This window comes from Nicotiana sylvestris, chromosome 7, assembly GCF_000393655.2.
Source record: "Nicotiana sylvestris chromosome 7, ASM39365v2, whole genome shotgun sequence".
Taxonomy (NCBI): Eukaryota; Viridiplantae; Streptophyta; class Magnoliopsida; order Solanales; family Solanaceae; genus Nicotiana; species Nicotiana sylvestris.
The window spans coordinates 151693836-151711675 of NC_091063.1; the positions used below are offsets into that span (position 1 = coordinate 151693836).

General features: G+C 37.6%; 1 protein-coding gene across 1 annotated transcript; it reads left to right on the forward strand.

Annotated features, from left to right (window-relative positions):
- Positions 1 to 16288: 16288 nt before the first annotated feature.
- Positions 16289 to 16978, forward strand: LOC138873963 (uncharacterized). The gene has a single exon (XM_070152457.1). It carries the CDS (start codon positions 16289 to 16291, stop codon positions 16976 to 16978), a length of 690 nt encoding a protein of 229 aa, XP_070008558.1.
- The last annotated feature ends 862 nt before the right edge of the window (positions 16979 to 17840 follow it).

Sequence of the window (17840 nt, forward strand, 5' to 3'; positions counted from 1 at the left end):
GGTGAAAAATTCGGATCGTGACACGATCTCTTCAATCTTCATTTTGACGAACCATCATTAGATATATCATGGAAATATCACACCCGTTAGGAAATTTAGTCAATTATAGGGGTCATTTGACCACTTTACCCTTTATTTCTCATAGGGGTGGCAATTTGAGCCCAAACCCATTTTGACCCAGCTCATCCTAGCTCAAGTACAATTTGGGCTAGGTTGGGCAATGACCCATTTATTAACCTAACCCATCTTGACCCACCCAAATTCAGCCCAATCCGCCCATTTGCCACCCCTAATTTCTCCTAAAACTTTTCGAAAGTTGTTCAGACAATTATTATAACAAGGGTAAGTTGGGAAAACAAGAATTAATGCATTCTTGATTTTTTAATATGATACTTATTTTGAACTATTATTAGAAGACTAAATAGACACTTAAAATGGACGTGAGGGAGTATATATTTATCTGGTTTAGTAAGATGAAAAAATAATTGAGTTAGCGCACGTCAAATTAATTCATGATAATTCGAATATTTTTCAACGATAGCAATACCATCTGTATTGTGGGAATTCATCATAAAACTGGTTAGTTTTATGCTCGTTATAAGCCTACCGCAATCCTTCTCTTTTATTCGGACCGAAGACCGATAATGTGAGCAAGCTCATATAATTGAGACATTCTCCCATTTGAATATATTAAATTAGTTTTAAAACATCATGAAATGTTCATCTCTCGAGCAAAAGTACAACTTCTAAAGTTACACATTCTGAAACATATTTTCTTCAATAGACACTTATAAATAAGATCGCTGATACACTGGGTTTTATTTTTGGTGCCTAAACTTAATAGGCAAAGAACTAAAGGAAAACACTTGTAATCGCACAATGTATTTATACCAAGCCATATTAACACATTATAGTTAATTAAGTGATACATATTAATCAACATGATCTAGTGCTAAACATGTACATGAACAACATACTTTCATGTATTGAATGTATATATATAAAAACCATATGCGGTTAAGTTCTTTTCCTAGTGACCTTTTAGGTAAGATTGATAATACATACTTAATTAGGTCTTTGTACAAGACTAACAATTGAAATATATTTGTCATAATAGATTCCTTTGGATATACACGGTATGCACTAATGCAGTACAAAACACTATAAATTGACATATAAGTCTTGTAATATTTTTTTTTTTTAAAGAAATCACGTTGGTTAACATAATTATACAAATCACAAATAAAAGAGAAAAAAGAAGAAGAGAATAATAGAAAATTTTCAAACTTTTTACATATATCGATCGACTAATCAAATATTTATCATATTCTAACTACCATACTGTACCAAAATTTCACAACATTCAAAATTATGAATACTTTACTGTAGGGGTGTTCAAACCGAACAGGAGAACCACACCAAACCGAAAAGTCAAATCAAACCGATTAAAAAATTCGATGAGATTTGGTTTGATTTGGTTTGGTATTGAGTAAAAAAAACCTAAACCAAACCGATATATAAATATATAATTTTTTATATATACTTCTAAGACTTTATATAAAATTTTCTTTAAAAAATATCTAGAATATTTGGGATCCTCTCATGGAATATAATTTTTAATAAAACTATGAAGTACATCCATTTTTATTCACTTTAAATAATGGATTGTATCATTACTTTCTTATCAAGTGTTATTGAAATGCGTCAATCTCTTTGTTCTTTCATATTCATATGTCAAGATCTGTTAAATACTTATATCTTTTTCGAATTTAAAATTATTTTTTAATAATTTTAATATTAAATAAAACATATCATTATTTATATTTCATATTTATTTTTATGTTTAATTATTAAATTTGGTTAACCTTGAAAGCGTACATTACTGAAAACTTATTGCTAGACGACTAAGAAATATCATTTGTTACTAAAAAAGTTCTCCCATAAGAATATTTTAATAGATCATATGTTTGTCAGCTTTTTTCAATTTTTACTAAACATATATTCACTTATCAAAACTGTATCTATAACTTTAACAACGTAAGATTGAAATAATATTCAGATAACAAAAAAACCCAAAAATCTGAAAAAACCGACAAACCCGAACCAATCCAAATCGATATACTTGGTTTGTTTAGTTTTGATAAAAATCGAACCAACCCGATACATGTACACCCTACTTTACAGAATTCAACATTGAGCATACATAAATTGAGAGTGCAAATTTTGTAAATAGTGTATGGGAAAGCATAGCATAGCATAATGATCTGGAGGTACGAAACTAAGATTTGTCGAATTTCATCCCAACAACATGCGTGAATTTCGACTTTTCGAGTTTTGAATTTCTCTAGTTATTAAAAAGAAATTTAAACGGATATTTTTTTAAAAAAAGGATATGACTCAAGGTATTCCAACCGAGAAGGTACTTCTGATTTCTGAATATCATGTGGATTTTCGTACTTCTTAAAATGTTCAGAAATTAGAAGTTTTGAATTTAAATTTTGGAAGACTTTCTGAACATCATCCAGACTCTGGTTTTATCTATCATTGTTTGTTTTCTATAGATAATATTGATGTCAAATATGCCAAATAAAAACCAAAATTGAAAAGGAGCCTTAGAAAAATTGGAGAAATGTCCCGAATTTAGAGCAATTTTATGGACTTAAATGCTAGAATAGATTTTATTTTCAGAAATACACAAACAATGTTGGGGCTTCATGTCCAACAATCAGATTGATTTTCTTTCTCTCTGTACAGATAGTTCACTGGTAATAAAAATCTTTTATTTACCCAAAAAAACACACACAAATAATGTGCAATTATAATAGGACAACGGTTTCGAAATTAGCATTTCTTTTAGAAAAGAGAGAGTTGCTTAGATGATCAATAATATACACCTTTGAATTTTGGCCCTAACAGAATAGGAGTAGTTTTTATTGACAAATTTGTGCATTGAATTTTTCTTTTTAATATATCTTTGAAACACCGTAAATTAATCTCCCTAGTCAGTTCAGATAAATTTACACTTTGAATTACTGGTGGATGCTTTTCCCCTTTCAAGAAGGGTTGCAAATTCCAAAATGAAGAGATCCTTTCAATCCTTGAATATTAGTGCTCGTTATCTTGTTTTGCTTTCTTTCTTTCCATCCAACATTCCCCCAAGCCACCTCTTCATATATTCTCAACTAGAAAATGGAGTATTTCTCCAAAATATAATGAGTTTAAAAACATGTTTTTAAATCTCTTGATTCAAAAGCGTTCTTTAAAAAAATAAAAATCAATGGGATACGTCGTGTTAAGAAAATGAATATTGGACATACCTAATCCAAATAAAATAAAATAATTAACTCACAAGTTAAGGATAGCCCGAAAACCATATAATTATAAGGAGAAACAATAACTTATGTTCGCAACAAATTTTCGTTGTAGGGAAAATAAACTGCAATAAAAATAATATGAAGAAAAAGAGATTTTATTGATAAATATTTGTGAGTACAATTTTTTGTATCCCTTGATTCTCCTCTATGAAATTCTTCGTAATTCGAGGGTTTGAGAAGCGTCTTTCTCGAATGCAACACGATGTAGACCTCCTTGTGATGTATTTAATCGCTAAGAACGTCGAGTCGAGCAACACTTTGTTGTTTTGGGTTGATCTCCGAGAAGAACTCCGTTGACCACAACTTTGCACTTGATGATTGATCTCTCTGTTTGCGGATGCCTTTACCAATTGCGGAATGCTCTTCTCCAACTTTGAATGTCCTTAGACAGTTATGTAACACCTCTATTTATAGTGGTAGAGGATGGACAGTCCAGCTACATATGAACTCTCTTGCTTGATTCTGATTGGCTCATGTGAGTCATTAAACTTATCACATAAGCTATGTGATAAGCTTGCTTGTGATTGGCCAAGACATGTCATTTTAGACACTCGACAACTCTTGATTGATCATTAATTTGGACTGAGATTGCCATATCATTTAACACATGGCATCACCTTATTGGCCTGGAGTTTGACTGGATATACCATGTCGCTTGACACGTGGCATGAGTCTGGGCCTTAAGATGAAATAGGCCTTGGGCTTGTAAATAAAATGGACTTAGCGTCCAAATTAATTTTTTTAAACTCAAATAAATTTAAGACATAATTCAAATTTTTTGTGGATTAACTACAATTGTTTTTATATGTCTATAGCTTATTTCTTCAATTAATTTAGAATACTTACCACCCCCGACATACTCAAGAATTGACGTCTAAAGGTTTGTCAATATATCACAAGGGTCTAAAATTAGGTACAATAAGAATGAGTTTAACTTTGATATTATGTCAGAGAAATAGATATTGGGCAAAATTAGGCTTAAAAGTTTGCTCGTGAGGTTATAATTGTAAGCACGTAATTTTTGACCCGCACAAATTTTAAAGTTAGTTTTAGTATTTTAATATTTTTAAAATATTTACTTGACTTTATTTTAATATAATTTTAATGTTTTTACTTTTAGTCCTAAGACATAAAAAAACATAAATAATTTTATTTATCGTGTTTATCGCTTTTCTATATTTTTATCTTTAGTTTAAGATCAATTAGTATATTTTTATTCATGGTATCTTAATTTTATCATGACTTTAGCCTATTTTCTTTTTACTTTTTACTTTATTGTTATAACATTTAAAAATACAAAAAAGTAGTTTCATTTTAAAATTTTGTTTATTTACTTAACTAAGTTTAATTAATATATTGGTAGGATTTTTGAGTTTGTCTTTGTCCAACAAGAAAATTTGTAGGCCCAAAGGTGTGAGTCCATTTTTTTAAACTTAAACCCAATTATTCTTAGCCCATTCTTCCCAACCCATTTATGTACAAGATTTAATCCTAGCCATCTATTTCCTTCTAATCCAATGACCATCATCCCTTCCCACCTTCATATAAAATACCCAATTATAGAAACCCTAACCCAAGTTTTCAATTCCTATAATGTTGCTTGGTGGGCCGGGCCTGAACCGGACCGGACCGGGCCCGCGATCCTAACGGGCCTGGTGGGCCGGTCCTGGTGGGCCTGAGAAGCCCGTGACGGGTTGGTCTTCATAGATTAGCCCACGAGCCCGGGACCGTTTAGCCCGGGACCGTCAGTCGGTCCTGGGCCGGTCCTGGTGGGCCTGGCGGGCCTAACGGGCCCAACGGATATTTTTTTTTTTAAAAAAAATTTGTATACACATAACATACAAAATATATAAGGTAATATATACACATAACATACAATATATACTACAAGAAAATATATAAGTAATAAGTTATAATATATATACATAAGATACAATATATATACTACAAGAAAATATATAAGAGAATATATATACATAACATACAATATATACTACAAGAAAATATATAAGAGGATATATATATACATAACATACAATATATACTACAAGACAATATACAAGAGAATATATATACATAACATACAATATATACTACAAGACAATATACAAGAGAATATATATACATAACATACAATATATACTACAAGAAAATATACAATGAAATATATATACATAACATTCTATACTAGTATACTATATATATATATATATATATATATATATATATATATATATATATATATATATATTAATATGCTTCATGTTGTACTTTGTTATTAATTTATTATGCATGACAATTTAGTGTTTTACTATTGTTTTGTTATTTTTCTTTTTCGTCAAACACTTTAATAATTAGATTTCTACATATATACAACATATATATTTTTAATATAGCCATGATACTACAATAAATTGCCTTACAAAAAAAAAAAAACCCCGCTAGGCCCGCGAAGCCCACGAGTCCGGCCCGTTAAGCCCGGGACCATGTGGGCTTAGGCCCGTCACGGGCCGGTTCCACCCGTTGAGCCCACGAAGCCCGGGACCGCCAGAGCCCAGGCCCACGAAGCCCGGCCCGTTTGGCCCACGAAGGCCCGGGCCCGGCCCAGAATACAGCACTAAATTCCTAGTCTTGAACTAAAATAGGAGCAGCGCCGCCAGTCCGCTTTCCTCCATCGGCTGTTCACGCCAGTCGACCAACCATCCACGTCGCCGTTCAACAGCAACCGCACCTGCAATTAAAAAAAAATGAAATAGAAAAGAGAAAGAGGTCACAGACAGAATGACAAAGACGAATAAGAATTTTAGACAGACATTGATTAGTCTTCCAATTTTACTTCTACTTTTCTTCACAATTTCAAGGATGAACACGAACAAATGAAAAGATGATGTTCTCTTATTTTTGAGTCAGTTGGTGTTTGAATTCAAAGAAAAATACAAAAAAAAAAACCATACGTTTCAATCTCCTCTTCCGATTTCAATTCTTAGTTTCAACTCATGGTGTTTTAGTCAGGAGTTGGTGTCGGGTTTGAGGTTTCCGGGCAGATTCGCGTTTCCGGTGTAGATTTGAAGTACTATTGTGGAATTTCAATTCTTGTTTCATTCAAGAACAACATTGCTGCTGTTTAAACTTGCAAGGAGGTCTTTCATTAATTCGACATTGAAGATTGTTTCGGTCCCGCTTAAGGTTCATTCTTCCCTCTTTTCTTAATCCAATTGTTATCACGTGCTAGCCTACGTTTGTTTACACACTATGTTTTAATTGTTGCCTTATGATTGATTTTTTGATTTTTTTAGACCCATTTGGCTTGAATCGCTGATTGAGATTTTAACTAAAGACAATTTGTGAATTTTGTCTTGTGAATACATATGGACATGTAAGTTGAAAAGGGACAGTGGGTAGGGAGCTAATTGATTAATTGGGAATAGGCAATGGCTGTTTGAATAAAAATTGGGAGAATTGGGTTTAAGAGAATTAGACAGAAGATGACATGTTTTATTGTTATTTCATTATTACTAGATACTCATTGAACGCTATGAGCATGTGTAGGCCGACCACACTTGGATAAGCAAGCCATAGGATTTTTGTTAGTTTTGAGGCGAGAGGTCGTTCCCTTAGTTAAATTTATTTGGGGAATGCCCCGAGGAATTTGTATATTTTATGTCAGGGGTATGCCCCGAAGTGAATGTAATTGGAGGCCATGGCGAACATCGTAGAAGAAGTAGCGTAGGATAATCTAGAACTTTAATTTTTTTCTTTTTTTCTTCTTTTAATTTTCTTTCATTTAGGTGGGGACGACCTCGAGCCTCTTTTGATTGTTTATTTTCTTTTTGTGTGTTTTTACCCCAATTCGAACATTCTAAAAGCCGACTAGATCAGGTGCGTAACCGTACTAGTTACGGGACTTGGGGAGTGCCTAACACCTTCTCCCCGAGTCAAATGAACCCCCTTACCCAAATCTCTGGTGTAGACTTAGTTTTGGAGTGTCAAGTGTTTTGAAAGAAAAATTATTTCTTTTGAAAAAAAACGGTGACCTGACACACCGAAATCAAATGTCAGTGGCGACTATGAGTTATTTCCTTTGGAACACAATTTTGTCACTTTTTAATTGAAAATCCTTTCGAGCTTTACAAATCTTTTTATTTATTTAAGAGGGTTTGTGAGGTTTGTTAAAAAAGAGGGGTGTGACATCTCTGGCGACTCCACTGGGGAATTGCCGGTTCGAGCTGATATTTGATCTTGTTGGCTTTTAGGATATTCGGTTGAGGTGTTTGTTTTCTTTATTTGCTTTGTTTATTTGCTTTGTTTGTTTTATTTCCTTGTTTTGTTGGTTATTTGTTTATCGCTTTTCTTAATATGTTACTGTTTTATAAACTGTCATCATGTGCATAACCATGGGTCTTCTTTCTGCAACAAGTCTCGGAGTACGCGTTGCGTGCACGAACTCTTTGTTGAGTCACCCTTAATTTAGGAGGGGGGGGAGGGCGTCGGACGTATGGAGTGGGTGAAAAGGTTGAGCAACCACCATCGACCATACGCTCCCCTGAATTGCCTTGTTAGTGAACCCCAAACTTAGGTCAGCCTTTAGGTCATTTTTATTTGCATCATGTCATTTAGACCTAACAAGGCTCGGTCCCAAGTACCGTGTCCCTTTGTAGGAAGCCTATCCAAATTTTGTCAAAATGCGTGGCCCAAAAAGACATTCAATCATCCCTATGTGATACTTGTTGCATCTTTGAGGGTAAAAGGGTCATTTGACGGACCGATACTTGGGAAAGAAGGGTGAAAGACGAAGCAAGTAGGGCCTAGTTATATTTTTCTTTCACTTCTTTTTTAAAAAAATGAAAATGAAAAATCCAAAAAAGATTTTACATTTTCCCATTATTTTCCAAAAATTCAAAAAAAAAAAAGGAAAAAAAGATAATCCAAAAAGATTTTACATTTTCCCATTATTTTCCAAAAATTCAAAAAAAAAAGATAATCTAAAAAGATTTTACACTTTTCCATTATTTTCCAAAAAAAAAAAAATTGAAAAGAAAATCCAAAAAGAGTTTACATTTTCCATCATTTCTCAAAAAGACAAAAAAATATGATTTTTCCAAATTAGCTGCATTTTTTTAAAAGGCTTTCTCCCATGACCAATCTTTCCGAACTACGCGAACCTGATTCTCGTCTTCTAGGGCGGGATACGTAGGCAACCCACATAGGTTCCGGTCTTCCTATTAGGTCCTAGGTTCTTGGCTTCCGGGGTCGTAGCCAAATCTTGCATGTATAGCCATATTTGGCCACATTGGCCGTTTTTGCAAAAATAGAAGTGTTTTCTCAAAGTAGTTTTTTATCTCGTCTTAGGATCTTGAGTCTACAATAAAGTGGCCTCTTAATTCTAAGGTTCATTCCTGTCAAATTTGCATGTCTAGCCACTTTTGGCCACATCGGCCATTCTTGCAAAATAGAGTTATTTTCGCAAGAGTGGCTCAATTACCCATGTCTTAGGATCTTGAGTTTATAACTCGGTGTCATATCACTTTAAGTTCCATCCATGTCATGTTTGCGTCCCTAGCCACATTTGGCCATATCGGCCATTTTCGCAAAAAATGGTCCATTTCTGCAAAGTAATTTTTAAGACCATGATGTCGGGATATTAGAGTCATGTAAGCTTTAAATGGAGTATTTATCATGCATTAGGGGTCAACTTTGTCAAGTTTGCGCTAATAGCCACTCAGCCACTTAGGCCATTTTGCAAATATAGCCAAGTTGTGTCCTGCATTTGTCGACTAGGAAATGTGGTGGGGCCACGTAATGTCCCGAGTCGCTAACCATGTTTGCTTCATTCAGGTATGGACCCGCTTGTCACTCCTCCTTTTTCACCCGCGCCCGCAAGGGCGCAGAGGAGTTTTTCCAATTAAAGGACAATCGAAACGGGATTTATTATTTAATTCAGAGTCGCCACTTGGGAGATTTATGGTATCCCAAGTCACCGGTTGAATCCCGAATCGAGAAAAAGATTGACTCTGTATTACAGTCCGCGAACCAGAAATCCGAGTAAGGAATTTTGTTAACCCGAGAGAAGGTGTTAGGCATTCCCGAGTTCCGTGGTTCTAGCACGGTCGCTCAACTGTCATATTCAGCTTATTTATCTGATTTTAATATATGTTGAACCTATGTGCAAATTTTAACTTTTTACCGCTTTTATTATTATTATTTTTAACGAGGATTGCAACGTCGTGGAAACGTATCTTGAACCACGTCACATCAATGCACCCGTGGTTATTGACACATTTTGACTCCGTTGAGATTTGGATTTGGATCACATAAATGTGCACCCAAGTTTAAGAAAGTAAATTATTAATGGCGCGCCTAAAGCGACTAGCGTATCATTATTTTGGGTAAGGCCGCGAAATTTTGTTAAACGGCCCATCCCGAAATCTAAGTAATTTTACCAACCCATATAGAGGGCCCCGTAGCTTGTGTACTTTTGTTTGTCGAGGCTCGTCTCATTTATTTTAAAAGGACAATCCTAAAGTGACTGCATTTTTCTATTAAGTTCGTTAAAATAAAAGAGAAGAAATCCTAATTGATTAATATTGATAAAAGGTCAAATCCTTATGATTCGCTTTCAAATCAATTAAAGACGAAGCATGCTTAACAAGTTGTTCAAAACATGAAGACTTGGACAGTTTGGGCCTGTTGTTGCGGGCCAGGCCCAAGAGATATTATTCAAGTTTAGTTGTGCAGCTGAACCAAAGCTGTCTGGGCCTCACTTCTGAGCCCAGAATCAAAGGTTGAATTGAAGCAAGATGTAATATTGATGATAGAGTCAAAATTGAATTTAATCAATATGCTACAACCATTTTTGAATTGTTTAGTTAACGCTTATGTTCTGCTTAATTGATGCCAAAAACTGTCCGGGAGGACACTTATGCAATCCGAATGTTCAAAGGAAAACAACTAATTGTCATGCTGAGACCCCGCCCTGCTGGAATTCAAATCAGTTCCAAGTAGTTCAGCACAGCCCTACTTAATCACAGCTTGAAACATTTTTTAGACAGATTTAAAAAACACAAGAAATCAACTAAAACTAATAGGAACTATTCCGTATAATTAGTACTCAACAAAAAAAACTCGTATGCATTTCTAAGTACACAAACATACACAACTAACGGTTTAATATGAATATCCCCACGCTTAATAGTTCCTCATTCCAGTACGGTTCATTACAAATTAATGTTTCGGTCAGTCCAATTATACAACACAAATCAGAAGTGAACCTAAACAATTACTAATCCTCTAGCATCTATTCTCGTACAACAACTTAACGCGCGCACTTCAAAAGGTGAATAGGTGAGCCTTTTGTTTCAGCAGTCCAATTCATAAGCTACATCAAGTCAATCTCAAGAATGTGTACCTGGGATTTACAACAATGAAGAAGGAGCAGTCAGTAGTAGCAAACAGCAGGCATAACCGCAGATTTGGAGTTCAAATAGCCACGAACACAACCAATTCAGCCCAGAACACACTTGAACACAACAGGAATAAAGTGTGAAACAACAATCACAACAAAACACCCAGACAAACTCAAAACCCCTCTAATCACACAACAGTATCAAACGTAGTCCATTTTCTAGTCTCAACCTACTCGACAAAGTATTTCAAGAATTGAAAAGAAAACTAAAAGTTCACTCAAAATGCCCTGAAACAGCAGTTGTATCTGTATCTTGTTACCCTCTCCCCAGCTCTTAAACTCTCTCTTTTTCAGATTCAAAAATCCCACTCAGATTGCTCAGACCCCTTTTTCTTCTAAAATCTGCCCAAAAGAACAACCAGACCAGACTCTAAAAGTGTGTTAACAATGCCCTCTCTAAAAATCTCTTTTTCTTCTCCTTTATTACTGTCCAGACCCCTCTCCTTTATAGCCAATCTTTTTTATCCTTTTCCAACTCTTAGGAGCATTTAGACCCATTAATCAAATATTTTTTACCATGATCTTCTCTAGAACTCCACTAAGGTCTATTTTGTTCCCCATTAACCCTTGTCTTTTCTTTATTTTATTTAATGGTTATGGGTAGTGCATACTTTAATTAAATCCCCCTTAGGTCTCCCCATGCTATTACTTTTTGTTCCCCATTATTACTAAATAATTGCATTAGTTTAATGGTACTTTAGTACCCTACTGTCAGCCCATTCATCTTAAACCATTTTCAACCCTTTTAAATCCCAAAATACCCTCCTAAAGTCCCTGAAATTACTGTCCTACCCAATCCCTTTCACTCTGCATTGAACATTTCAGCTATAACCAGTTCAAACTATCAAAATCCTAATAACTGACTCCTAACTCAACTGGACAGATTACAAAACTTCAGATTGGAAAGACCAGTAGACCTCCTGATGACCAACTAGGCAGGTAATCAACAACATGAATTGCAAACAAAGGGAATCACACACTATAGAATAAGTTTTAATTCACAACAACTTGGCTAAACCCAACTACTATCAATATGAGACTGGAATTAGAGATGATGCAAAGCAAGTGTCATGAAACGAAACCTGATTAATAGCACGAGTCTAGGCTTAGACAATCACAAACCATTTCCTAAGCATTAGGTCTATTGTACAGGCTAACATCACTGATTAAGGGATCACAACGACAAAATAATTGGTAGCCTGAACTTGACCAAACTAAACAGACACAAATTAAACCAGTTCTTGACAAATTTAACTCGCAAACTGGACCAAGTTTGGACCTTAGACTACTGACCATAATTCAAACGGGAAATTCATGCCAATTTATAGAAGAGGAAGGGACAAAGTAAACAAACGAAACTGCAAGAGTGAATAATCAAAATTGGACGTAAAAGACTTACCCGAATCACAACTTGATAAAAAAACTCGAGGCTCTTCCCATTTTCAAGCCGAGACGGACTTTAACCATATGTTTTCGAAGGAAAACAGCATGGCTAAAGTCAGTCTCTGGCTCAAAATTCATAGAACCTGGCCTGCCTAACTTCGATCTGGAATCCGAGCTACCCCACGATGATTTGAAAAGAGTCGATCAGGGATTCATGGTGAGGGGGTCCAGGAGATCACAGGGCGTGAGTTTGGTGGCATTTGAATGGATTAGGGTTTGGGTCGATTCCTTTGATCTAAGATTCGAGGAGCTCGGGGGTGATTCGAAGAAAACTGAGTGTGGGACTGGAACGAGGAAGTCTTGGGGAAGCTGTGGTGTGAAATTGGAGGCTATTAGACGAGATAGGGTTCCGACCTGATTTTCGATCTAATATTTGAAGCACACGGCTGAGATTCGAGGGATAAGAGTTAGGGATTCAGAATGGGGAGGTCAAGGGGAATCAGTGGTGAAAAGATGGGGTCGTTTGGACCACCGGAACCGCCGTGAGGCGATTTTTGGTGGGCGGAGCACGGTGGTTGAAGGCGGAGAATCTGTTTGATCTCTGAAGCTCAGAGACGAAGAGGTGGGGGGGGGGGTTGGTTTAGGGGGCGGGGTAGGATTTAGGAATATATACCATGTGGGGAATTTAATCTTGGCCGTTGGATCAATCACGATCAACGGCCTGGATCCTTTTACTGATTGGAAACAACATCGTTTGGTTTAAGTATGAGGGTTGGCTGGATCCGGGTAACGGGTCGGGTTCGGGAATGGGTTAATGTAGATTGAATCTCAGCTTTTGGATCGATTTAATCCAACGGCCTCGATTAAGAGTGACCAAACGACGTCGTTTTAAGACGTCTCTGGCCAGACCAACTGGACCTGGTTCATGGGTGATTTGGGCCTGATTTTTGCATTGAAATTGGCCCAATTTTCACTCTTTTCTTATTCTTTTTTTTTCAATTTTCCTTTTCAATAATAAAACTAAAAATCCTAATTAAATTATAAAATCGACAATTAACTAAAAATATTGACTCTTAATAATAACTATCACACGAAATTAAACATCAATAAAGATAAAATCACACAATTCGGACATTAAATGCAAAAATGCAAAGTGCATATTTTTGTGATTTTTCCATTTTGTAAAACAAACTTGATTATTTAATTAATTCCTAAATTGCATAATTAAATCCTAAATATGCATGCAACATGTATTTTTGTATTTTTTAATTGATTAAACAAAAATAACCACTCACAGACAAAAATAATTACGAAAAATGTCATGCGAAATTCTTAAACTTGTACCCAAAATGACATTTGTTTTATTTTTCGATTTCTTTTGGAGTAGTTTTCGTGAAGCAAAAATCACGTGCTCACACCGCTGATCCGATCCAAAGTGCTGATGGTAGTAAAGATTCCTAGGAAGTTGATCAAGTGGTGGAAAATGTTTTCATCGTTGGAGCAGCATGAGTTAATGCAGAAATTGGGCACCCTAACTTCCCTTCTTGATATCACACCCCGCCCAGACTTAGTGGAGGCGATGCTGACTTATTGGGATCTGCAAAATTTGATTTTCAGATTTGAAGAGTGTGAGATGACTCCTACCTTGGCGGAAATGTCTGGTCTCACTCGTTTAAGCTATATAGCCAAGGACATGATACTTCCCCGAGACCACTCTAGGACAAGATTCCTCAGCGACCTAGGCCTGAAAGATAATAAGCATTTAAAATGTCTCGAGCAGTCCTGGATATCCTTGGATTATTTGTTTGCTAGATTTGGACCACAAGATAGTTTTGATATCTTTTGGGATGGGTTCTGCACAACCAAGGCAAAGTGGCAAAGACGTCACCTCGAAGCTTTCAGCCTTGCTTTGTTGGGATTATTGGTTTTTCCATTAGATGAGAGGCACATTAGCACCCGTCTACAATCAGTGGTAATGACACTATTTCATGAGAAGCAATGCAAAACCGTTACCGTTGTGCCGATGATCTTAGCAGAGTTGTACCGAGCCCTGAGTGAGGTTAGGGGAGGTGTCAGATATTTTGAGGGAAGTAACCTTTTGCTACAGCTGTGGACGATGGAGCATTTGCACACTGCTTCCTTACTTTGTCCCATCGACCGTGCCTTGAGGGATTGGGTGGTATGCATCGAACGTAGGATGAAATCTCCTAAGTTTATGTACCCAGTAGGCGTCACGGCTTGGATTGGGTTCCTTGGTTTGAGGACAAATGGGAATGTTTTGTGGGCTTACCTTTGGCTACCTTTGGATAATATCTTGGTAGGGTGCCTCATGCAGCCTTTCCTGATGCTGATAGGACTCAAGTGTGTCAGGCTGTACACTCCCGTTAGGGTAATGTGACAATTGGGCAGAAGACAAGAGGAGCCTCCAACTTTGAACCTTCGGAGGCACATCATAAATTTTAGCAAAAAGGCGGCTGATGAAATCAAGTATGTGCAATACTGGAACAATGCAAAGAGGATGAAGAAAAATACATTAGTAGAAGATGTTGGCAGGCCCGAGTGTACTTAGGAGTACTTGATTTGGTTACAGTCCATCCCTCCAGGGGTCAGCATCCCATTGCCAGCCCAACTCAGGGGTCGGGCAGTTCAGACAGATGATTTTGGGGAGGCATCGGACCAAGATTCCTGGGATAAGCTTGAGTTGATAAAGTCTCAGTTAGCGGGATTGGCAGCAAACATGGAGCAGCATAGCCAGTATTTGTTCAGGGTCGGCCTTCAGGATGTGGGGGCATACGCCAGGGCCTTTATTCCCAGCATCAGTGTTTCTTTACAAGGCATGTTACAGAGTTTGAGCATGACGGACAGCCCAGGACCATCCCGGCCAGGACAGTCGCGTTCAGGAGCAGCTTGAGGAGTCATTCTATTTAGGTGTTTTGAGATTGTCTTATGTTGTCTTTTACTTTCGTGTCTTGTCTAGAAGTACCGAGTCCTTTAGGTAATGTCAGAGTCTGTCGTAATGTAGTTGAGTCTGTCATGTCTTTCATTATCGTATTTCCCTTTGTATTTTAATATCTAAAAGTTTTAAATGAAAAATCCCAAAAAGATTTTGTTTTCAATTTATTTTCCACCACTTCTCTAGAACTACGCTTGGTCTGATTCATGAGGGACATGATACGTAGGCAACCCACATCGGGTTCGATCAAATCATTTTTGGTTCAAAATAAAAAAGAGAAAGAAAAAGAAAATAGTGATAAGAGGTGTTGGAAAAAAGAAAGAGAAGAAAGGATTGAAATGAGCAAATTGGGATGATGCCATATGACTGCGACCCTCAAAGCCATTTTAGAACCGTTAATTGTTGCTAGGTGCATTGCACGTAATGTGATGTTATTATTTGATAAATGCTCTAACGCTAACATGGTGGTTTTGTGTTGTTGTCCCCTGTTATCTCTATTAAGTTTCAGGAAGGTAGTTAGTTTGTTGGCATCCTAGCAAGTCATCCATACAACACCCGATCAATGCGTCAAACAGTCATGGTTAGCAAGAAAACAGACACTGGAGTTGTAGACCCACCAAGGTAGATTGTTGAGTCGGAATTAGAACTGCAAGAGGAGGTCCGGAGGTTGAAGCATCAGATGACAGAAATGTATCAAGCCTGGATTAAGGGACATCCTCCACCCTCGTTCCCTACCAACTACACAGAAAACCCTGCTTCCATTCCACCACTCTCTCAATCCCAGATGCCCAATACTATTGATATTTCCCGACAACACGCACCTGGCTTTACCCCTTACCACAACTACCCCGACACTTCAGCCCAAACAGTTTATGCTCCGCCAGCCAAAACAACCTCATACCCTGCTCCGACATCTGCTCCTTTTTTTGTACCCCATCCACAAGCTACCCTCTACCAATCCTCTAGTGAGCCCGCATTCCCCGCTACAGATGCCCACTACTATGCACTAGAGTCCACATTCAAAGTCCCAGATCCTTACTCTTACAATCCCCAATTTGAGCCTCATGTTGAAACTGACAAACTACCCAAGAATTTGTGGATCAATCATTGAGAAATATGCAAGGGTTGGGAAACCAAGTGAGTGTAGCCTATAAGGATTTGTGTTTTTTCCCTGATGTCCAATTGCCTGCCGGGTTCAAGATGCCCAAGTTTGACTTGTATGATGGACATGGGGATCCTGTAGCTCATCTGAGAGGTTATTATAGTAAAATGAGAGGCGCCGGGGGAAAAGATAAATTACTGATGGCATACTTCAGCCAAAGTCTGAGTGGTGTAGCTTTAGAATGGTACACCCGCCAGGACGCCAGCAGGTGGTACACCTGGGACGATATGGCTCAGGCCTTTGCCCAGCACTTTCAGTACAATATAGACATTGTTCCAGACCGCCTATCTCTGACCAAGGTGGAAAAGAAACCCAGTGAAAGCTTTAGAGAATATGGGTTCCGATGGAGGGAGCAAGCTGCACGAGTCAATCCTCCGATGGAAGAGGATGAGATGGTTAAATACTTTCTTCAAGCCCTAGAGCCCACTTACTATGGCCACTTGATCTCAGCTATTGGTAAGTCTTTCAATGATGTGGTGAAGATGAGAGAAATGGTGGAAGAGGGGCTAAAGTTGAGTAAGATCATGAGCTATTCTGCTATAAAAGCAACCACCCAGGCAATCCAGAGTGGTACCGGAAGTGTGCTAGGCAAGAAGAAGAAGGAAGATGTTGCTATGTTTGTCTCCGGATCATGGCATGGCTAGAGGGGTTCACCTTATCAGTACATCCATCCTCGACCCCGACCCCAAGCCTACGCCTAAGCTCCATATAATCCACCTCAACATTACTTTTCCCCGCAAAACCCCCAATACTCAGCCAGGCTATCCCAATACCTTGTTCACCACACACAATCATATGCTCAACCCCCTCCTTACCCGCAATGGCGTACTCCGGCTTCGCAGAATATCTACCCATCTCCACAAAATACCTATCCACCCCCACAACCCTATCAAAACCCCACTGGTTCAAATTTTCAATCAAGGCCAGAGTATAGGAGAGAGAGGCAACAACGGAAACAAACTTTTACCCCGCTTGGAGAGTCCTATGCTAGTCTGTTTCAAAGGTTAAGGCAGTTGGACGTCTTGAGGCCGATTGAGTCAAAGATACCAAATCCCCCTCCAAAAAACCTCAATTATTCCCTAAGATGCGCCTATTGTTCTGATGCTCCAGGGCATGACATAGAGAAGTGTTGACATTACGGGCAATCCAGGAGCTCATTGATACAAACCAAATTGTAGTCCAAAGCCCAGATGGACCAAACATCAACCAAAACCCTTTGTCATCCCATGCAGAGACGCACATGATTGAAATAGTTCACAAGGATGGGGAGCCCAAAAAGTCTTCTAAGTCCGTCATGATGATTCGGGCCAGTGAAAGCAATTTGGTTAAAGCTCCAGACTCTACCAAAGCAATGCCCTTGACATTTGAAGGGATGACAGAAAAGCCGAGCTCACTCAATTCGAAACCACCAGTTTTGGTCGTGAAAGGGCTGTCGAAAGATATCGGGGCAAGTCCGGAAAGTTCAAAAGTGGTAGTACCAGGGATTTCAAGTAAGCCTGTAATAGT

Bases quoted from the DNA above. Each gene is read 5' to 3' on its own strand.
- LOC138873963 (XM_070152457.1), top strand. From the start codon at position 16,289: ATGCAAGGGTTGGGAAACCAAGTGAGTGTAGCCTATAAGGATTTGTGT.